Here is a 24,247-nt window from a genome sequence, read left to right as displayed (position 1 = left end):
CCTCAGGATTTCAATCTATTGTAAAATTTGCAAATCTGGAAAAAATCAAATTAGATTGGGTTGTTATCCCTTTAAAGATCAGAGGAGAAAAAATAACTGATAAATCTTTATGCAGTTGCAATACTTAATTATAAACAGCAACACAAATCTTAACTGAAGTTAACTTTCTATTATCGGCACTGAAAATGGACTCTGATTTGTACTCAGATGAGAGCACATGCACATAGTGTGGGCATTACAAGTTAATGAATTCTCTCTGTCTGCCTCCTGCCACTGGTACTTTCTTGTTTGCTATTATTTTTCCTCTGACCTAAAAAAATGAATAGTCCTAGAGCTAAACCATGGTTCTGATAGCAAATGGAGCAGGGCAAGGAATGGGAAACTGCAGTGGTGATGGAGGGGGAGGTATAGCATCTGTAGAAGGGAAGGGAGACCCAGTCTTGAAATAAACACTTCGTATACTTGTAGTACAGATGTAGTTTTCCCTTTGTCCCAATGCTGACTTCCCAGTCCAACCCCCAACCACACATGCCCTTCTTGGAATATGCCAGTAGCTCTAGCAGCCTCTCCTTACATATGGGAAGTACAAGCAACCTCATTATAGCTGCCTCCATCACAGTTGCACTGGGCTGAGGAGTTGAGCGCCAGTCCTCTGTTCCTCTCCCTCTCCTACCTGCTCAGGAGCAGATACAATTTGATGCAAAGGGTACAACTGCAGTTATAGAGTACAGACAGCTAGCTTGGGTATAAATAGCAGCCTAGGGGGTGAGACACAGCTTGGTGAGTGGAGTGTCATAAACACCTGAACCCTTATTGGATGTACCCTAAATGGCTTTCTACATGCTCAGGCAGTGTCTCACACACTGACAGGCTATTTTAGTCCCTCTGCATACCCATTGTCAAAGCATTTTCCTGCCTCAGCCAAAGGCTACAGCAGCAAAGAAAGGTTTTGGCAGTGGGGAGGCAGCGAGGAAAGGCTCTGGTAGAGGGAAGCTTTTCCCTGCTGCTTCCCTGCTCCTGGAGAGTTTCCCTGCTACCTCCTCCCTGCCGGAGACTTTTCCATCTGCAGTGATACTGTAGGTAGCCTGCTTTTCACTGTGGTGTGTAGCTACACATGTAGTGCCTGTATTCAACACTCCACCATAAGTGGAGACATAGCCTTAATGTCCTGTTAATTAAAAAGTCACATAAGGGAGCAGGTAATTTGATTGATTTTTAGATAGTTATGATGACAGCCATTTTTTTACATCTGTCCTATTTTGTTTTCTTGTTCTTACATATTCCTAGTGTACAAATGCAAGATAGAATATGCTACTTTTTAAAATAGAAAAAGAAATCACTTCACCACGTTCTGCTTGGGAACGTTAAAATCTAAAGCCCAACATACAAATTGTGACAAGGTCAGGCCAGATGGCTACAGGAGAGTAATAAAAGGCAGATATATTAGCCCCAGGTTAAGTAGGTCCCTTTTCCCTGGGTAAGGTAACAGGGAAGGTTTCAGAACAATCAGGAACCTTCTGGAGACAATTAAGACGACAGGCTGATTAGAACACCTGCAGCCAACCAAGAAGCTGCTAGAATCAATTAAGGTAGGCTAATCGGGGCACCTGGGTTTAAAAAGGAGCTCACTTCAGTTTGTGGTGTGCGTGTAAGGAGCTGGAAGCAAGAGGCTCTAGGAGCTGAGAGTGAGAACACATACTTTTGGAGGACTGAGGAGTACAAGCATTATCAGACACCAGAAGGAAGGTCCTATGGTGAGGATAAAGAAGGTATTGGGAGGAGGCCAGGGGGAAGTAGCCCAGGGAGTTGTTGCTGTTGCACAGCTGTTCCAGGAGGCACTCTAAACAGCTGCATTCCACAGGGCCCTGGGCTGGAACCCGGAGTAGAGGGCGGGCCCGGGTTCCCCCCCAAACCTCCCAACTCCTGGTCAGACACAGGAGGAGTTGACCTGCACTGTGAGTTCATGAAAACGGCCAAACTGAGGGCTGCTGTGAAGCTCCAAGGCGAGCAAATCTGCCAATAAGCGCAAGACCCACCAAGGTAGAGGAGGAACTTTGTCACAAAATATAACAGAGAGAATGGACTTCGTTACAACACAATAGTTGCCTGACATGGATACAATATGTTTAAAATTTGAAGTGTAGACTAGACCTAAATGTGTCCCTGTAAACAGGTATAAATCCTTGAATTTATGGAGTATTGCGTCATTCAATATACATCTTAACTGATCAGCTTGTCCTTTACACAATTCAGTTAGTCTGAGATGCATTCTAAGAGCAATGTTGGCAGATTGCTGTTACATATCAAGCTGTCATTACAAATGCACTGTGCATGCACAACATTCATAACTTCAAGCTTCATAACTTGGGCTAGATGTGAAGTCATGGTAGAAGAACAACCCAAGGGGTGACCTTTCCAGAGGTGTGATAAATAGTGGTTATATGCTTCCTTTTCATGGCTTGCTGCTGGCATACGGACCTTTTGCTCTGTGCCTAGAGAGACTTTTTTCTGACCAAATGTGCTGTTTAGTTTGTTTATGTTTGTTGCAGTTGTTTCTTTAGGTAATTTAGATGGATTGATTCTAGGCCATTGGAAAAGGTTATTTGCAGGATAGATGTACTGTTGTCCCAGACACCAATGGAAAACAAGACAAGACATAAGAAATGTGGTTTAACAAGTCACAACTTTATTCACACATCTGAGAAACTAGCTAGTAATAACTCATCCAGTGTGGGTCAGCTTTCCTTCTGTGAGCCATATTACCTGGGGGGAGAATTGGCCCCAATCCCTCCTCTCCAAGCCCTTTACCTGGTTCCATTAAAGTTGCTAGGATACCACTGGTCAGTCCTCCATATGAGGGTTGAGACAATGGGGGAAAGGTGTGGCCTCTTGCTGTACCAGACATTATACCCACCCTTATTTTGGGGGATGCCCTCTAATACTAATTCCACTTCCAGTTTATCAAGGAACTGGACCCCCTATTCACATTAATCTGCACCAGACATTTGCCAGATTGGAATAGCATGAACTCCTAACCACCCAACCTCCTACCAGGTCTCTGGGTTGCTCAGAAGAAGGTGAAAAAACCCATACCAACCAGGCCAGTCGGCAAAAAAAAATCCTTCCCAGCCCCAAAAGCATGACTAGTGTAATGCCAACGGTTAGGTCCAGAAATCTGGCCCTACTCAAATTGCAAAGTGTTACAAATCAAGAAAATGTGTGTTATTTCTTATTAATGTTATTTATGACCTCATCTCCCTGTTCAATTTGATATTGTTACATGTCTTAATGCATATAGTGCATTCCAAGGAGGCTGTAAAACAGGGTTGTTAAGAAACCAGGCAAGAAGAATAAAGCAATGTCCAGATAAAGGACATCGCCTCAAATGCATTAGCCATGTTTATAGCCTTGAGACTCAACTCTTGTGGCAGGGCTGTTCGGCCAATGCCGAGAAGAGAGATCAAAAGACACTGAGGGGTCTGTTAAGAGGTACCTCTGGCAAAGAGGGAGCAGGGAAATAGCTCAGCCGCAAGTTGGCAGAGAGAGATAGAGTCAGAATGCTGTAGGCTGACACAGAGACTGCCTGAGAATCAGAGTCTGTGACATGCAAGCTGTAACTTGATGCCCAAAGAGAATGGAGGGGTACCAAGGTACAGCTGTTACTACCTAGGGGTTTGAGGGGAATGACAGCATAGGTAAGACAATATGCATATAGGTCTCTTATTTTAAACCTAATTCTCTAAGCTCTGTGTACCATTTTGACAAAATAAATTTTACTTTGTTTTGGGGAAACTGCTTCTGTGGTCACTGGTTACTATTACTGATCAGAGGCTCCTAACGTAGAACTTGGTCCAACCCCACTTAGACTTACTAGGTAATACAGCTGGCAACCAGGGAAGTGTAAGCTGGAGATGCAGTTGGAGCTTGGTTGGATTCCAGGGATCCACCCCAAAAAGAAGTGGAGGCATGGGCCTACCTCTTGAAAGATGTGCACTCAAGGGACTAGGAGAGGGTCTCAGAAGAGGCATCCTACACAAGGACCGTAACAGGGGAATGAGGAGAAACTTTGGAACTAGGGTGCAGAATGGTGCCCCAGAATGGTAAAGGCGTTTTAAATCCTCACCTTGGGTGCACAGAACTGCACCCTTCAGTGTTGCCAATCATCTAGGGAGTCCCCTTTTCCCCACTGTTCCTCAACACCAAGCCCATGAGGAGAGGGAGGGAAAAGGGAGCAATCCTTAAAGTGACACCAGGGGTTTCTTTCCACTGCTGGAGCAACGTTTCCCTATCTCTGAGGCTGTGAAAGGGGGTGGAGGGTGGACATTTGTGCTAGGTTTTACATCCATGTTCATGCCATGAGTCACAATGGTCCAAGCTTCTCAAGAAGGTTCTTGAAACACAGCAACACAGAAGGTGCATCCCACAAGTGAGAATATGCAGAGAGGGCTGCCCAAGCTCAATAATGTACAATTGCAAAAGCCTTCTGAGAGCAATCGTACAAATGCTCAATCATACAAAAGCAGAACGTACAATTCACCTCACATTTGACAAGGCTTCAGCCTGACACCTGGCTTTATATTAAAATCCATTTTTCAGTTTGTTAGTTTGTTTCTTTATGCATTTCTTTTTCTTTTCTAGAGCAAGTTCTTAGACAGATTAGCCATCAAATGGGCAATCTTGTATTTTTACTAAAAGAGTTGTCAGTGGAGTTTAAGTAATCCAAAAATTAAAGGTTAACTTCTAAACTGCACGACATATCTCATAATTCCATATCTAATTAAATGAGAGCTGTGTAGACAGAACAGTGTTCATCTTAAACTACAGAAATCTATCCATCTCTGATGTGTTATTAAATCTGCCAACACTTTAAATAGTTTTTCTTAAACTTGAATTATTTTACTATTAACTAAAAAATGCCCTTTAGATGTCTAGTCAACTTTATTGGGGAGAAAAATAAAACATGAATAATGACTCAGTGGCTGCAACAGCAGCCTTTTTATTTTTTTATGGTGAGTAAAAAGAATGAAGGAAAAACAAAATGGGGCAAAGGGAAGGGGCATATTGAAACAGAAACATAAGTTTTGTTGCATGGACCTGATTTGATGCTGAATGATTAAGGGATGCCTTAGAGTGAATACCATAGAGCAGAGGTGGGCAAACTACGGCCCGTGGGCCACATCCGGCCCATGGGACCGTCCTGCCCGGCCCTTGAGCTCCCAGCCGGGGCGGCTATCCCCTGGTCCCTCCCCTGCTGTCCCCCCTTCCCCACAGCCACACTGGCAGCACAGCTTGCACCCGCCCACCTCCCAGGCTTTCCAATAAGCCTGTCCTGACGCTCTGAGTGACATAGTAAGGGGGCAGGGGGAGAAGGGTGTTGGATAAGGGCAGGAGGTGTCAGGGGGCAGTCAGGGGACAGGGAACGGTTGGATGGGGCAGAGATTCAGGGGGGTGGTCAGGAGACGGGGAGCAGGGGGGGATGGAGCTGCTGGGGGGCAGTTAGGGACAGGGGTCTCGGGAGGGGGCAGTCAGGGGACAAGGATTGGGGGGGGCGATTGGATGGGTTGGGGGTCCGGGGGGGGGCCTGTCAGGGGGTGGGGGTGTGGATAGGGGTCGGGGCAGTCAGGGGACAGGGAGCGGGGGGGTTGGATGGGGGTGGAGTTCTGGGGGGGCGGTTGGGGTGGGAGGTCCTGGGAGGGGGCGGTCAGGGGACAAGGAGCCGGGGGTTGGATGGGTCGGGGGTTCTGAGGGGGGCAGTCGGGGGGGGGGGCGGGAGGGGGCAGACAGGGGACAAGCTGATTGTGGAGGCACAGCCTTCCCTACCCGGCCCTCCATACCTTTTCACAAGCCCTGTGTGGCCCTCGGGCCAAAAAGTTTTCCCACCCCTGCCATAGAGTATGAGGTAAAGTTTATTATCTAATAATTTCTTTCTGTTCTTAACATAGTCCATTAGTCCAAAATACTTGGTTGCCTCCCTTCTTTAGAGGTGAATGGGAGTGGCTGAAGATGTTGATTAGCAATTTGTCCATTTAGCCCTGTCACTTCCTATTAATACCCAGACAGCTAAACATAATCCTTGCACAAAATTTAACATCAGTTCAATTTCAGTGCAATGTTATGAAACCTAATTTAGTAAACAAACCTTTACAGTTAGTAAGAATACAACCAATTTCCTTCACTACTGATAGGAATTCTTGTTGGTTCAAAGTTTGTGTTCTTTAAGTCATTGCATCAGGACAAATTGTGAATCTGATTCTTGCCAGAGACACCAGCCACTTGTGCTTCAGAGTATGCTTAGCATTTTCAATCAAGAGATATGGGTGGGGAAAAATCTCTTTCAGATGGTATTGGTCATTTCCTTTTCCATTGAAACTGATCCTTGACCTTAGTGGCCTTGGCCATCAGAGTTTGAGATCTTGAAACTTATCAAATGTAATGAACAGTTTATTTTCTCTTTTGGTTTTGGTCTAGGTCTAGGTTTTCTAACTTTGAAGTAAATAGTGGTTTATAAAAACTACGAAAACCACTACCTAAAAAACCTAGTTGTTTTCATTTTGGTTTTGATCTTTTCTCTTCTTCCCTTTGATTTTTAATGTTGCCAGCAAGATATCTAAGTAGCAATCACCATTTAGCATATTGTTTACAAGTTTGGGAAGGGAAAAAAATCCTCTGTCTGGTTATATCTGCTTATGCTCAGAACTGGAAAAGTTGTCCACTTTGGGGAAGGAGCTAATTGAGGAGGAATAATTCTATAGATTTTTTTTTCTTATTTTGTGGGTGCTTTTAGATTTTTTGTTTTTTTTATTTTTATGTCTTCAGTGGAACCACAGGCCATTCAGAGATGGGGCAGGCTTTGTGTTTTCTAAAAGTGTCCCAATGCCCCAGTGAAATGAGAACAGACTTGCTTAGTTCTTAAATTATTGTGAGATATGCAATTAACAAATATTGGTGGAAAACCTTTTAAGTCAGGCAGTTCCTTCTGGGATTCAAAGTGGATGCTTGTCTGTTTGCCAAGATTACATAGTACCCACTTGAAGATCTGGGGGAATCTTTCTGCTCCTTGCTATGCTTCTGTGAAGAGATTTTCGCAGAAATGCACTTTAAATCATTAGCTTAAGGCACTTTGGAGTGTGCCCTCAGTGCCCTTAAGTCTGTTAGCTTCTCTGCACTAACTCCCCACGTGCACACTCTGACTGTGCAGGGAGCTGCTGCACAGCACCTACTGTGGATTTTTCCCCCATGTAGACTAGCCCTATGTGTAACTCCAATCTGAGCAGAGACTGCCCTGAGTATTCCTTGTACTGTTTTGTGGAATCCTGGCTATGCTGCGTGGAGGAGGCCCTATTCTACATCAGACTTGGGACCCTTTTCTCCGGCAGATTATGGGTTCATGAGCTGAGAACAGGGTAGCCATAATTCCATGTTTGCTGAGGATTCAGTAGCTGCCTCACAAATGGAACACTTATTTGCCTCAGAGTTGTGCTTGTTTGTGAGCTCTGTCATGGTGTTGCATAGTGGGGAAAGAGGAGAGGTGTCAGTAAAGAGAGTTCCAGCAAGATTCTTGTACAACCCACCAAAATAATCAATCCACATATACAATAAAATCTCTATTTGTATTACAAGAGGTAAAAATCAAACATGAATATGGACTATGTAATAATGTCTATAAGAAATCAGCCAATTAATGATAGCTTGACAGATTGGGAGGGGGGTTGGCCCTTTATTTATAATTGTTTAAAATGAAAGATACAAATATATGTTAAACTGCAACTGCACAGACCTTCTTATGTTGTTTGTCCTAGATTACAAATTCTTGCTGTCAGGAAACATATCTAGGGCCCTACCAAAATCTCGGTCCTTTTTGGTCTATTTCACGGTCATAGGATTTTAAAAATCGTAAATTTCATGAATTCATCTATTTAAATCTGAAATTTCACGGTGTTGTAATTGTGGGTCTTGACCCATAAAGGAGTTGTGCGTGGGTGGGATCAGAAGGCTATTGCGGCGCAGCTGAGGGGGCTGCGATACTGCTACCCTTACTTCTGCACTGTGGCTGGCAGTGGTGCTGCCTTCAGAGCTGGGCAGCTGGAGAGTGGCAGCTGCTGGCCAGAAGCCTACTTCTGAGGGCAGAGCCACTGCCAGCAACAGTGCAGAAATAAGGATGGCATGGTAAGGTATCGCCATCTTTACTTCTGTGCTGTTGCCTGCAGAGCTGGGGCCTCAGTCAGAAGCCACCACTCTCCGGCCACCCAGCTCTGAAGGCAGCGCAGAAGTAAGGGTGGCAATACTGTGGGCCCCCATAAAATAACCTTGTAACCCCCCTTCACATTCCTTTTGGATCAGGACCCCCAATTTGAGAAACGCTGGCCTCCCTCATGAAATCTGTATAGCATAAAGTAAAAGCACACACAAAAGACCAGATTTCACGGGGGGAGACCAGATTTGATGGACTGTGACGCGTTTTTTGTGGCCATGAATTTGGTAGGGCCCTGAACATATTTGTCTACATACAGAACGAAGACATTGGGCCCTGTTTCTGACTGGGCTATCTTGGCACTCCTGTACTATCAATATTAAATTATACTAATAAACCACAGTGGTAAGCTTGCTGCCACCATGTGGTCCTCCTGCTGGAAAGAGAGAGCCAGATCCTTATCTGGGGTAAATTGATATAATTCCACTGAAGTCAGTGGAGCTGTGCCAGTTTACACTATGTCATAATCTGGTTCAGAATGTCTGAGTTGCATTAGCAATGGCTGTCAATGCAATGAACAGCTTTGTTGAACTTGAGGTTTTTCCAGTTTACCTGTAGAGGAGATAGACTAGTGAAGATGTTATGAAGCAGAATGATATGAAATGGAAATTCATATTAATGTAAGTTAAACAGTAAACTTTCTGGTTTTTTCCCCAGCACTAAAATACAATGTGTCTATACTTATTGCACAGTTTCATTCAGAAATTATTATTATAATTTTACAAAGTTCTTGTCTTTCAATCATTATCAGTTTTACTAACTATATTTTTATCAGCAAGGAGACTGGTATCCAAGCAAGATCTCCGTTGCTACTTGGTTCTGTAGCTCTTTAGGCTCCTGACTGCTGTTGCAGCTTCTTTAGAAGACTGGCATGCATAACTTAATGAATAACTGAATTTATTCATATTCAGTTAATTGGCCTCTGCAGTGTGCTAAAAAGGGATGTGGTGGTTGGCACCTTTATAACTTGATTAGTTTCCACTAAACTAAGAGATAACATCTCCAGGTCTTCAGCCTAGGTCTCCTGTTCAGACAGTTTAATGGCACAAACTGCCAGTTCTATCAGTTTAGTCCTTAAATCACCAAGAATTTTTGTTACAAACTATTCTTGCTTGTTTTTTCATGCCAGACCTATAAGTACAGTCATCCTGCTTTCTCTCTCTGCTCTCTGACTGTTGCTAGTAGTTCATGTTTTTTATTTTGTTTGCACAGTTACATCACTTTATGAGCCAGTGTCTGTTATCACAAAATGGCTATATTTTGTCTGTAGCATTACTTAAATATTCTGCAGTAAATTGGAAGAGTCTAAAATAGTGAGAAGAAAATAGCTAAGGGAAGACAAAAGGAAAGAAATTGGGCTCACTCAGAAGTCCCCGGAAAGGAAAGAGGTAAAGAAATTAAGGCAACCAAAAAATTATATTGGAAAGATTTGGGAATCCAAAGAATGGAATCTGTAGTGAGAAAGAAAAAGACATAGTATTCTTAGAAATTAAATGTGAGGGGTCCAGACGATAAAAGTATTTTCAGATTTTAAAAAAGGCAGGAAAAATTGTCTTGTAGAATTTATCCCCCTTTTCTGGTTGCTGCTAAATTATTTGTTGCCAGGGATGACTTTTGTCCTTGGCTTATAAAGATATTCTGAAGAAAACTGTATTTTTTTAATGAACCGGATTGCACTAAATAATGGGTATTTTCAACCAAAGAGCAGGTAACATATATATTTAAAAAATCTCTCTCCCCTAATACTAAATTGTCCAGTCTGTGTCTTTTCCAGTGGGAAAGATTATCTTACTCTTTTTATTGCCATATATTGTATTATTTTCAGTCTGAGTTTTTAAAGGGTAAATGTGTGGAATCCTGACATCCATCAAATCATGAAATTATATATGAATTAAGAAACATCTATTTTGCATTTCATTCTTTTTAAAAATAGAATTACATGTGTTCAGTATAGTTCTTTGTTTCCTGTGAGCTGTGAGAGGAAAGTGATTCTGTCCCTTATGTTTAATTCTTTTGCGGGATTTGACATATGGGAAAATGCTGCCATAGCCTATTCTGTTTAATTACGGTACCTGCATCACCTCTCCATCTAATTGACAGTTCAGAGATGTTCTGCCTTTTGTTTGAGGAGAAATCATGTTCTTATTGAGAAAATTGATCTTTTTGTGCTTGAATATTGAAAACCATAGTGTTTCAAGACAATTAAACATAACAGTTTTATGGATAAATGTCAGATCAGTTTTGTGGAGAATTAAATTGTGCATATTGAATCAGACATAGTTTGGACTTCATTACAATCACAGTCAATCTTTCTTCCCAAGAACAAAAGTCCACCTGTTGTCCATGGATTGTGATCTACAATATTTAAATATCCCATAAAATGTTTTGGTAATCTTAAAGGAACATTAAGGTTTTATAGCTCCAGTTTTTTTAAGTAGATGGTGATAGTCCTCTGGATTCTAAATATTTTGTTTTGCTTTGTTTTGTTAAATCTTCATTTCTAGTCCATTAATTGAAAAACAAAATGAAAAGTCATAACTCTTTACATAAGGTGAAAAGTACAATTTTTATGTTCCCTTTGCTAGCTCTGGATTTGCAGTTAACCTGCACTATGTTCAGAGCTATGATTACATCAGATATACTAGTACACAAAAGCAAGAGTTTTTGGCTTGACAAGGTACTACATAATGTGGAATTGTTATTAAATCCAAACCCCATGTTAATTTTATCTTCCTTCAAAATGCAGAGAAAAATATAAAAGGGAATATGATAAAGGGAAAAATATTTTCCAGCAACTAAGAAATTATTACAATGGAGAATAAAAGGCAAATAAAATCAATGAAATCAATTATGTTCTTTGAATACCAAGTGGACAATAACAACTCACTGTTGTAAAATTGAAGAAGAGTCTCGGACTGTGGGCTGTGATGCACTCATTTTTCATAGTGTCATTGGCCGATTCTGATCCTAATACCAGCACAACCAGCCAGATGAGTTTCACCCCGTTATAGGATGGGAGGGGAGGAGGGAATTTTCTGTTGACTCAGAAACTGCTTTGCCATTAGTTTTTCAAGTAGCCGAGGCATTAAGGTGAAACAGGCTTTTTGTATCATGGACAGTTTGTTCCATAGAAGAAAATATCCAATAGGTCCAAACCACGGTGCCCAGAAGTTGGGGTTCTTCTGCTGATGATGATCCTGCTCCTTGTCCACAAAGAAATTTTTCAAAAATGAAAAATATACTCCTTTCCCTTAATGACAGGTCATGAATGTTCAGGGGTTTAGTTTCAGTGAAACTATGATCATTTGCTTGGAAGGGAGAAAGCATTATCCAAAACAATCAGAATGCAACACGATGATTCCTGCACTGTTCAGCATCAAACTTTCCTGATGGGGATCAGAGCTCACTCTGAGGAGTAAAGGCCACTCTCTTATCTTCAGTAAGCAAGTGCTTCTTTTTTAACAGACCTGTAAGTTGCAGTTAGTCTTTCATACAAGCCTCTCATTTCACAAGGCATTCTAACTTGGGTGCCTGGAAAAATAACTCCTCCATATTGTTGTGGGCTTGCTATTTAGAGCCCATTAGAGAAAGATCTTGTCTTGCTCAGAGAACAAGTGATTTTTCTTACCTATAAATGGTGTTTCTCAGATGGACAAGGTCAGTTTCTAATTACCTTAATTCTTTGATGGTTATATCTTATTAATGTTTTAATACACAGTGTGACGGTGCACCCCAGAAGGCTTTATGGAAATATGCTTATGAATGTATATATGACATAACTGGAATATGTTTTATGCTACATATGTCATGTAACACATCTCTGTAAAGGTTATGATCTAGTGAATCTATTCATCCTATTGATATGCACGTATCATTTTTGTATTTGAAATTATGAATATAAAGATTTGGTCAGCTTCTTGAGAAAGGAATGGGCAAATTAAGTGCCCAGTCATGAAATACTTAATGAACAATGGATCTTGGAAGCCTCCAATCCATATAAGAAGTCTACTTGAGGATGTTCAAGGTGGCATTTGAACCATGGCTGCTACCTGTAAGTTCTGAGTCATGCATGGACGTGTGACTTGCCCATGTGACTCCAAAACTCCATCTTGTAGCTGGGATTCTACACAGGGGGAGGGAGGAGTGTCCACCCAGAAGAGAGAGTCTATTTAAACCCCCGGGAGACCCCTCCATTTTGTCTTCAGCTGGCTCAAGAGATAGCCTCTCCACCCCCAAGGATACCTGAGAGAAACTGGAACAAAGGACAGTAACTACAGGGGGTGTGAGTGATTGCTGGACCAAGACTAGAAGGAGACTAGTCTGTAAAAGGAAGCTTACTGGAACGCCTCTGAGGGTGAGGTTTTATCTGTATTCAGTTTTCTTACTGTAGTAGGCATAGACTTGTGTGTTTTATTTTATTTTGCTTGGTAATCACTTTGTTCTGTCTACTATTACTTGGAACCACTTAAATCCTACTTTCTGTATTTAAAATCACTTTTTACTTATGAATTAACCCAGAGCATGTATTAATACCGGGGTGGGGGGCAGCTGTGTATATCTCTCTATCAGTGTTATAGAGGGCGAACAATTTATGAGTTTACTCTGTATAAGTTTTATACAGGGTAAAATGGATCTATTTGGGGTTTGGACCCCACTGGCAGTTAGGCATCTGAGTGTTAAAGACAGGAACACTTCTTAAGCTGCTTTCAGGTAAGCTTGCAGTTTGTGGGACGTGGTTCAGACCTGGGTCTGTGTTTGTGGCCAGCAAGCGTATCTGGCACAACCAGGCAGGGTTCTGGAGTCCCAAGCTGGCAGGGAAGGCAGGGGCAGAAGTAGTCTTGGCACATCAGTTGGCAGCCCCAAGGGGGTTTCTGTGATCCAACCTGTCACACACAGCTTGTGTTTTCTTATCACTGTTCTACTGTTGAACTCTCTCTCTTCTTTGTTAAATGTAATTTTCCTGTATCGTTGTTTTCTTTACTCTTTCAATAACATTTTGATCTATTTCAGGTGATCCAAATGGAGGGCTTGTTCTCTTAGTTGCTCTTGTTAACCTTTTTCATTCCAGCCAGGACTTCACCTCCCGCAGCTTGTAAATATTTTATCTTTAGTGCAATGGTATCCATGGCTTGTATGCAAACAAGGAAACTAGAGAGCTCACTTAAATTGGTACGAGTAGTTCCTTTAGTCTGGTTTCTTATGTCTGTTCAAGTGGGATGGGAGAAAATACCCATCAAATTAGAAAGTGAGCTGATCTGTCACAGAATATCACTTACATCCTGGGAAAATGGTATATTTTGGTTTCTGCTGAATATATATGTTAAAAAATGTGAAAACTGATCACGTATTTTCACAAAATCATGCCATCCACTAGATAGATGACAAAAACCTGCTTAGTGTCAATTTTTTAGTACTTACTGGCCAGGACCACAAACTAAACTAGAAAATGAAAATTAGAACCTGTCAGACCCTGGACCCCTCCAACTCAGAACATTTATTATGTGTTAATTGTTTGCTGAGGACTCTATACTTGTCTTTCATTATAATGTGTATGAGAGATAATATCCTTTTGTTAGGTCTTTTGCATTTAGGATTTAAATGTGTGATAAAATAATATTTTTAGAGGATGCTTAGTTTTAATGCATCAGATTTATTATATTTTTGCTCTTGTGATAAACTCAGGACAAATGGCTGCGAGGGAGAGAGCGGTAGAAAACAGTCTCAGAAGGTTAAAAGGCTCTCCTCCCTATCAACTGGGGACGGGTGACTACACGTCAATCAGGTTCAGCTGAGAAGCGGTTACCAGAGATCAATTAGGATCAGCTGAGAGGAAGATACCTGAGGTCAATTAGGATCAGCTGATTCCAACCAAGGGTGGCCTGGGACCTTTATAAACCCTCCCTGGGGGGCGGGAAGGAGTCAAGCTATCAGGCGAGTAGCAGCATGGGAGCAAGCCTCTCCAGGAGGGGAGGCTGTATTCCCTCCCATAATGGAGAAAAATAAGCCCAAAACATTGACTGAGGGAAGGACGTACTGCCCCTGTGCAGCCAAGAGGGACTGTTTTACCCCAACCCCGTCTCACCAAGGGTAAAAACAGCTGAGGCTTGCCACACTCTAGTTTACAGCTTTTAAATTCAATACGAAGTGCGTAAAGTAGAGGAGTACATTACAGTCATACAGAACAATAAATGAGGAAAGTACTTTTAGGTCCCTTTCAGTTCAATATTTTCAATATGTTTGATATATTTGATGAGATTTACAACACGGTATGTGCAAACAAGGTTGGCTTTACACTCGTGAGGTCCCAAACTGCTGGAAGGGAAGGAATTGGGCCAGGAGTTACAGTTTTGTCTTTTTCACCTGCCAGAGCGAAGATGTTATGCTGAGAATGGAGGTATCAAGGAGTAGGGCCCTAGCTAGTTGCCTGTTCTGGTTGTGCTGCAGGCTGGTTGTGACCATGAGAAACATGCACATAATTGCTTTTTGTTTTCAAACATCTTTTAAAAAAAGCAGACGGTTCAGTTGTATGTAGTTTCCTGTAATAATCTTTGCAGAGATTACTGACAGCACTTCAGATACAAACAATGTTCTGGATTTGGCATTAAAATATGTAAAAATATTACCTTCATCCCATTTTCAATTAAAATCATCATTATAATGCAGACTTTTTACATATTTATATTTATATTTGCTTTTGTTTTTAGCTGATGATGCAAATGTGAAGAATGAAAGCCTTTCATCTGTGCAGCAGCTTGGCATTAAAATGACAGTCAGGTACATTGCATTAAAATATTTCTCTTCTGTATTTCTAGAGTTTGTTTGATTTTTTTGCAATGACTTTAATGATATTTGATCCATCAACTCAACGTTTTGTACCATTTAAATCTAAAGATCATTTTTGAGAGAATGAATATTTACTTTAAAGATGAAAAAGGTATTAGTACATGGTTAAATTATCTGCAACAAATTAAATAGGTTATTATTCATTATTTTTCTAAGGGCTAATTGCAACTTGTTTAGCAAGATTTACAGCTAACCGTACATTATAGAATCTTAGAAATATAGGCCTGGAAAGTACCTCGAGAGGTCATTTAGTCCACCCCCCTGCTCTGAGGCAAAACAAAGAACATCCCTGGCAGGTGCTTGTCTAACCTGTTCTTTAAAACCTCCAACAATGGAGGTTTCACAGCCCCTCTTAAGCCTATTCCAATGCTTAACTATCCTTCTATTAGGGTATGTCTACACTACGAAATTAGGTCGAATTTATAGAAGTTGGTTTTTTAGAAATCGGTTTTATATATTCGAGTGTGTGTGTCCCCACAGAAAATGCTCTAAGTGCATTAAGTGCATTAACTCAGCGGAGTGCTTCCACAGTACTGAGGCTAGAGTCGACTTCCGGAGTGTTGCACTGTGGGTAGCTATCCCACAGTTCCCGCAGTCTCCGCTGCCCATTGGAATTCTGGGATGAGATCCCAATGCCTGATGGGGCTAAAACATTGTCACGGGTGGTTCTGGGTACATATCGTCAGGCCCCCCTTCCCTCCCATCCACCATGAAAGCAAGGGCAGACAATCGTTTCACGCCTTTTTTCCTGTGTTACCTGTGCAGACGCCATACCACGGCAAGCATGGAGCCCGCTCAGCTCACTGTCACCGTATGTCTCCTGGGTGCTGGCAGACGCGGTACTGCATTGCTACACAGTAGCAGCAACCCATTGCCTTGTGGCAACAGACAGTGAAATAGGACTGGTAGCAGTCATCGTCATGTCCGAGGTGCTCCTGGTCACCTGTGTGAGGTCGATCAGGAGCGCCTGGGCAGACATGGGCGCAGGGACTAAATTTGGAGTGACTTGATCAAGTCATTCTCTTTAGTCCTGCAGTCAGTCCTATTGAACCATCTTATGGTGAGCAGGCAGGTGATACGGATTGCTAGCAGTCCTATTGCATCATCTTCTGCTGGGCAGGCAAGAGATGAGGATGGCTAGCAGTCCTATTGTACCATCTTCTGCCGAGCAGCCATGAGATGTGGATGGCGTGCAGTCCTTCTGCACCGTCTGCTGCCAGCCAAAGATGTAAAAGATAGATGGAGTGGATCAAAACAAGAAATAGACCAGATTTGTTTTGTACTCATTTGCAAACCCCCCCGCCACCCCCCGTCTAGGGGACTCATTCCTCTAGGTCACACTGCAGTCACTCACAGAGAAGGTGCAGGGAGGTAAATCTAGCCATGTATCAATCAGAGGCCAGACTAAACTCCTTGTTCCAATAAGAACAATAACTTAGGTGCACCATTTCTTATTGGAACCCTCCGTGAAGTCCTGCCTGAAATACTCCTTGATGTAAAGCCACCCCCTTTGTTGATTTTAGCTCCCTATAAGCCAACCCTGTAAGCCGTGTCATCAGTCGCCCCTCCCTGCGTCAGAGCAATGGCAAACAATTGTGCATCTGAGTTGAGAGTACTGTCCAGAGCAGTCACAATGGAGCACTCTGGGATAGCTCCCGGAGGCCAGTACCGTCGATTTGTGTCCACAGTACCCCAAATTCAACCCGGCAAGGCCGATTTAAGCGCTAATCCACTTGTCGGGGTGGAGTAAGGAAATCGATTTTAAGAGCCCTTTAAGTCGAAATAAAGGGCTTCATCGTGTGGACAGGTGCAGGTTTACATCGATTTAACGCTGCTAAATTCGACCTAAAGTCCTAGTGTAGACCAGGGCTTAGAAATATTTTCCTAATATCTAACCTAAATCTTCCTTGTTGCAGATTAAGCAGATTATTTCTTCACCAAATTTCTACATCACTTTCTACAGGAATTTCAGACCCTGAACTTGCAAAGGATCACACCCATGCTTAACTTTAAATGCATGTAATCCTATTAAAGTCAACAGGAGAGCTCATGTGAGTGAGGTTGCATAAGTGTGTGCAGGTTTGAGGCCTAAATTTCCAAATGATCTTAAAGAATTGCCTCACATGTAGGACTTCACAATAATCTTATCTTGAAATCACAAAGACATGGATAATGGAAGCAAGGTCTGTGTCTGAAAGAAATGGTTGAGGCCTTCTAGCACAGTGCAGATTTAAAAAAAATACAGTGTTGGCATCTGCTGCAATCTGAATGTCCAGGGACAGCTGAGGATATAATAAGACTCCTATGACAGGTTGCAAACCTTAGTAACAAATGTCTGCTGTGCTCCTTCAATAGAATCTAGACCAGTTCACCAGTTGCTTCCCGAACTGTCACCAGACTGAGTTCCCAGCCCTAACCACAGTATACGCTTAATTACATATAGGGCTATGAGTTCTTAACTTTTCATAAATCCTAGACTGTATTAAATGCATCCAGTAAAATGTGTTCTTATTTTTAAAGAATAGACATTTTATGTTTTACATTTATTGAAACTTAAGTGTCTAAGTTTGTTTAAACTTTATTTTATTAGGTATGGTAAATATTTAAATTTGCTGAAAGATGGTGCTGAAAATGATCTGTGCCTGGTGTTAATGCACTGTGATAAATTTCTGAAACAACAGCAAACATCTGTAAAGTCCTCACTTCGTATCCTTTTTAGATGACACGTTAGATTGACCAAGACATTAGTGACAGTAGTCACTAATCACTGTCAAAGAAATTCTTCATTTATCTCGTTCTTTGAATTCCTGGTGGTGGTGCAGACTACATAGTATTTTTCATTACATTTTGTGCACACATAAAAGAAAAATCCATTATTATGAAACCTTTATATCACTAAAATGTGTACTTGACAGAATAACTATATGATCTTTGACTGTAACCCTCGTCCTTCCCTTTCATTTGATTATTAAACTTGCTTGTGTGTCTTGTCTGGTTTTGATTTTAAGCTCTTTGGGGCAGAATCATGTCTTTCAATATGTTGGTACAGTGCCTAGAGCAATTAGCTCTGATCCCCATTAGGTCTGCTAGTTTCTTCTGTAATATTGATGATAATATTATTAATATTGAACATTTAGTCATCTGCAGTTATAATTTGATTTGCACTACGGTTTTGATCTAATATTTTTTCAAATCGTTGTGTATTTTACTTGTTTGTATAAAAAAAACACAAAACAAAAAAGCCCTTTGACAGGCTATCCTACCTAGTAATGTGTTTGGTTTATTATTTTATACAATATTTAAGGATGCTGGCAAAATATACTTCATTTTTAAAGCCTTTAATTTTTTTATGTTTACTATTGTTTTATACCTCCTTGGAAGTTTGGAAGCTACAACCTGTTTTCTTACTGAAATGTTTGTATCCAGGCTCCTCTTTATTACATGCTGTCATAAATATAAAGGGAAGGGTAAAGACCTTTAAAATCCCTCCTGGCCAGAGGAAAAACCCTTTCACCTGTAGAGGGTTAAGAAGCTAGGAGAACCTCGCTGGCACCTGACCAAAATGACCAATGAGGAGACCAGATACTTTCAAAGCTGGAGGAGGGAGAGAAACAAAGGTTCTCTCTGTCTGTGTGATGCTTTTTGCCGGGAACAGAAAAAGAATGGAGTCTTAGAACTTAGTAAGTAATCTAGCTAGATATGCGTTAGATTCTGTTTTGTTTAAATGGCTGATAAAATAGCTGTGCTGAATGGAATGTATATTCCTGTTTTTGTGTCTTTTTGTAACTTAAGGTTTAGCCTAGAGGGATTCTCTATGTTTTGAATCTGATTACCCTGTAAGGTATTTACCATCCTGATTTTACTTTTTTTCTTCAATTAAAATTGTTCTTTTAAAAACCTGATTGCTTTTTCATTGTTCTTAAGATCCAAGGGTTTGGGTCTGTGTTCACTGCAAATTGGTGAGGATTTTTATCAAGCCTTCCCCAGGAAAGGGGGTGTAGGGTTTGGGAAAGATTTGGGGGGGAAAGATGTTTCCAAGCGGGCTCTTTCCCTGTTAAACGTTAGGTGGTGGCAGCAATAAAGTCCAAGGGCAAAAGGTAAAATAGTTTGTACCTTGGGGAAGTTTTAACCTGAGCTGGTAAAAATAAGCTTAGGGGGTTTTCATGCAGGTCCCCACATCTGTACCCTAGAGTTCAGAGTGGGGAAGGAACCTTGACACATGCACATATTTGTTTACTGTTATAAAAGTACTTATGGGTGTTGGGCTATTAGTGTTAACTTAAAATAAGCATTCAAGCACCTAGGTTTTGGTGTTTTTGCTTGTGTTTTTCGAAGGGTCATGGCAGAATTACGTGGACTTTGCAGAGAGGAAAATTAGTTCAAAGTCTAGGGGCCTAATTTATCACAATGAATTTTACTCCAGTTTTATACTGATTTAACTTTAATGGACTTTTTATGTTCAAGAAACCATCTTCAGTGTAGCTACACTAGTGCAACACCGGAGTTGCTACAATAGGGCCCTGGGTCTACACATCTTGACATTGTTGTGTTTGGATTGTTATATTAACTTGCAGGTTCCCATTTTTTTTAAAGTACCTGATTTGTTGTGATTCACAATCTAATTTTTTTATTATTATTTTGCTGATTCTTTGTTCCTTGGAGAAAAGAAACGTGGTTTTATGCCAGCAATAGTTTGTTCTTTGTCAGAGTTCCTTAACGTTCTCCTACAGGTTGTTTGCAGGACGGTTACGCTGGCTATGACTGGTTTGCATCTTCTGTATTTCTGATAATGTCAGGAGAGAGAGAGAAAACATTAACATTTCTTCAACAATTTTCCAGTCTTCTCATCTCAGCATTTCTCTGGCTGCGAAGACTGCATGTTTCTGTAAGACTTTAAAAGCTTTTCTTTTTAAAGGTGGCTTTGAAATTTTTTAAAGGAATGTTTATCAGTTTCACTGAGTTATTGTTTCACTTTTCATTAAGATCCTCTAACTGAATGCTTGTCCCTTAAAAATTCTCTCAGAAAAATATAGATTTGACATTTGTTCAAATGGTTGTTTAAAGGCTGTGAAATAATGGGTATGCTAATGGCAGTGTTATTGAAAGTTAAAGTTGGCAATAAAATAAACTTTATTGGTTGTGTTAAATTCTTTGTGTAGGGAGAAGGTACTGTTGAGTGGCCTTTTTATTCTTATTACACTGTGCAAGTTCATTGTTTTGATTATTAGCTTTGTTGTATTATAAAATCAATAAAAGGCACAAAATATCAGAGTTGTACAGAAGATACTAAAATGCTTTAGTAATTAAAAACTTCCGTACTGACCAAGTACCGAATAATTCCATATTTCAAATGGCTGGTATTTAAATCAAGCTAGTTACACAAGCTCCATAATTTTCATCCTTTGTTAAATATGATGTCATCTATTTTAAAAAATCTCTTTTGTTTGGTATTGTTCTTTGTCAGGTTCTGTGACTGGTGTAAATTAAACTATCAGCTATAGTCAGTCACTAGAAAATTGTGGTCTTATTAGATGATTCTCTAGCTCTTTTTCAAGAGGGTGTTTGTATATTCCCAATTGTAGTACATACCGTATGACTAGCACCTGGTCCAATTCTGCTGCTGTTCCAGCACTGAGAAGGTTGTCTTCATTTTGTGAGTCTGTTTGTGCTGACCATCCTCCGTACTGAGGAGTTTGGTATCTTCATAGCTAAATTAACAAGTGTGGAACCTCCAGGCAAAAGTATAAAGCAGTTTTAGGCTAAAGATCCCCACATTAAATGTTAATTAGCTCCACCAAAGCATTAACATGTACAATCCAGAACTCACCTCTACCTCCTCTTTGCCCCAAACAGGAGTCTTAATTTCTCCCATTATGTAACTCTCCGTCTCAACTGAGGTGTCACCTATATGGAGTGGGAGGTTGTACTATACATGCAACCTCCTGTGAGCCAGGACCCAAAGGAAAAAGAAGGAAAAGTTCAAAGGAATGCACGTCTTCACCAAGCCAAAAACACATTACTTACAAACCACACACCCATCTACCCAGCACATTCCACACTGGTAACCTTTCATTCCCCATTCTCCCATTCAAATAGAACTTCACTTCTACCCTCCATATATATTCTCCTCCACACACACACACCACACCTGGGCAAATCATGACAGCTCCATCCAATTCTCTATCCACTACATAGGATTGCAAAAAGCATCTGTCATAAATATAAAGGGAAGGCTAACCACTTTTAAATCCCTCCTGGCCAGAGGAAAAAACCCTTTCACCTGTAAAGGGTTAAGAAACTAGGATAACCTCACTGGCACCTGACCAAAATGACCAATGAGGAGACAAGATACTTTCAAAAGCTGGGAAGAGGGAGAACATCAAAGGGTCTGTGTCTGTCTGGGTGAGTCTTTTGCCGGGGACAGAACAGGAATGGAGTCTTAGAACTTAGTAAGTAATCTAGCTAGATATGCATTAGATTATGATTTCTTTAAATGGCTGAGAAAATAAGTTGTGCTGAATAGAATGAATATTCCTGTCTGTGTGTCTTTTTGTAACCTAAGGTTTTGCCTAGAGGGATTCTCTACGTTTTGAATCTGATTACCCTGTAAGGTATTTACCATCCTGATCTTACAGAGGTGATCCTTTTCTTTTTACTGTTTCTTCTATTAAAATGTTTCTTTTCAAGAACTGAATGCTTTTTTTTCATTGTTCTAAGATCCAAGGGTTTGGGTCTGTGGTCACCTATGCAAATTGACGAGGATTTTTACCAAACCTTCCCCAAGAAGTAGGGTGCAAGGGTTGGGAGGATTTTTGGGGGGAAAGACATTTCCAAACAACACTTTCTCAGGAAGCCAGAGAAACGTTTGGTGGTGGCAGTGGAAAACCAAGGGCAAGGGGTAAAATAGTTTGTACCTTGGGGAAGTTTTAACCAAAGCTGGTAAAAGTAAGCTTAGGAGGTTTTCTTGCAGGTCCCCACATTTGTACCCTAGAGTTCAAAGTGGGGAAGGAACCTTGACAGCATCAGTCTCCTATTCTCCACTCCCTCATTTATAAACAACAGTCTCTATGTGTCTACTTGGGCAATGAATGGGGAGGGGAATCTCACCCTTCCTACTCACAAAGTTAACATTCATTAAAACATATATGTAATAATGACTTGGGCTGTCAACCAAGAGAAATAGCTTGTAAACCTTTTTGTTTCTCTCAACAGTTTCTCTCTCTACAGTTTTCCACTCATTTTACCACACTTTTCTCCTGCTTCTGGTACCAATGAATATTTACTTATTTAGTAGTGTCTTTTAAAGTAAAATCATACATTTTCTTCTGTAGTAAGTAACAATTATTATTTGTTGTTTGCTTTGTTGGTCAGGTACACCTATCTATTGACACAGCAGAATCTGGCATCCACCCAATCTATTTTTGCAGTGCTCACTACATTGAGATGTTGCTGAAGGCTGAGTTGCCACTTGTCTTTTCAGCTTTCCACATGTCTGGTTTCACTCCATCACAGGTAATTTACAAAAGCATATTAAAGCATTGTTAAATGTTTGACTTAAATCCACAAAATCAAGGCTATTCAGAGAAGGTTGAAGCTACTATGGCTCAGGTACATAACAAGCTATAAAACCCAGCCACAATAAAATGACTAAAGAATAAAGTTTTAGTCTTCAGCCACACAAAATAAATTGTTGTGAAAATCAGATAACTATTCATCTTGTAGGCTTTTTAATATAGATTTTTATGTTTAGGACTAAAAGTACACAGTTAAAACATTTTAAAATGGAAAACTGTTGACTTCAATGGAACTATGCCAATTTACTTCAGCTGAGGAGCTGCCCCTTCCTGTTTTATGCAAAAGCTTGACCAAAATGTGCTGGATTTTTTAATGGAATCATAAGGGGTAAAAAAATCTCAATGGCACGGTCATTTCCAGTAGGGGGCTAAATTCTGTAGTACATTTGTATGGTATAAGACAATTCAGCTTATATTGGAGTTAAATTTCCTGATATCACAACCAATCATTACAATTAGGTGAAAAAGCAAGCCCAAATCCATATATTAATGTAATATTAAGGCTGAGATTTTACTCAAACACAGCAACCTTAGGTCCTCTCATGTGTGTTTCCATCGTGCTTTGAAGACGTAAAGTCCCATGTAAGTGCTGTTGCTTCTAGAGATTTACTCAAGGCTATGGATGAACAAACATGCAGGCTCTTCTTCACCACCTTACGGGTGGGGAAGGGTGCTGGAAAAGATCAAGAAAAAGTCTTATAGTTGTACTGGGCTTAACTCATTAAAAAGGTCATTTTGTGCCAAGATTTGGAGGCCCAAGTGTGTTCTTTATGGGAATGGATGTGGATGTGATGCAAGAATTGATTAAAAGAGAGAAAACATGAACTCATCAAGATCTACAATGTCTGAATTTGATTCTACTTCCTTATGTATACTGCTCAGCCTTACCCATAAAGGATAAAATGTAAAATATAAGAAAAAGCTGCCTTTCAAAGTGAAAGGAAAGGACTGTTTTTTTTAAAATGAGAAAGGGGAGGAAGTATAATAGCACAAAGCATCAGTTCACACATGGCCTGATCCAGCTGTTGTTGAAGTCAATTGTTCTTGTCTAGTTTAGGATTAAAAATGTGGTGTTAGTACCTGTTAATGAACCTATCCTTACAACACACTTTTTATCGTCCTTTAGACAAGCATAGTGAGCAGGATCTGGCCCCAATAAAAGTTAATTGCCTAAGTTTCAGAGATGCTGAGCATTCCCAACTCCCACTGGATTCTCATTCTTACAGGACAGATGTTCTTATCACAGAAAAGCTCAGATGAAGGGAATGAATGTCTTAGTATTAAAGCATTGGACTGGGATTCAAAGCCTTCCTGTGCAATCTTGAGCAAGTCACTTGAAGGCCTCATTATCAAAGGTGTTGAGATCAAGAATTCCCAAGTCAATGAGAGTTGTTGCTGCTCAACTCATCTGAAAATCAGTTCCTGAATTTCTTTATTCTTCAGTTCCCCATCTGTTAAGTGGAGGTAGTAATATTGTCCTTCCTCCACAGGGGTATTACATGGATAAAATCATTGTACGTGAGGTGTTGAAATACTACAGTGATGAGCAGTTGAACAACCTATTAACTAAATAAATCAA

General features: G+C 40.7%; 1 protein-coding gene across 6 annotated transcripts in view; it reads left to right on the top strand.

Annotated features, from left to right (window-relative positions):
* TBC1D32 (TBC1 domain family member 32) overlaps positions 1-24,247 on the top strand; it is a 170,165-nt gene that overhangs the window by 128,048 nt on the left and 17,870 nt on the right. For all 6 annotated transcript variants that reach the window (XM_043542858.1, XM_043542859.1, XM_043542856.1 and 3 more), the window contains 4 exons: positions 14,956-15,025; positions 17,685-17,800; positions 19,825-19,979; positions 22,466-22,606. In XM_043542858.1, the coding sequence (XP_043398793.1) occupies positions 14,956-15,025; positions 17,685-17,800; positions 19,825-19,979; positions 22,466-22,606 (482 nt within the window). The remainder of the gene's footprint in view (positions 1-14,955; positions 15,026-17,684; positions 17,801-19,824; positions 19,980-22,465; positions 22,607-24,247) is intronic.

The sequence above is a fragment of the Chelonia mydas genome, chromosome 3 (genome assembly GCF_015237465.2).
Source record: "Chelonia mydas isolate rCheMyd1 chromosome 3, rCheMyd1.pri.v2, whole genome shotgun sequence".
Classification (NCBI taxonomy): domain Eukaryota; kingdom Metazoa; phylum Chordata; order Testudines; family Cheloniidae; genus Chelonia; species Chelonia mydas.
Note: the sequence above shows the minus strand (reverse complement) of the source record. Positions and strands in the feature narration are given on the sequence as shown.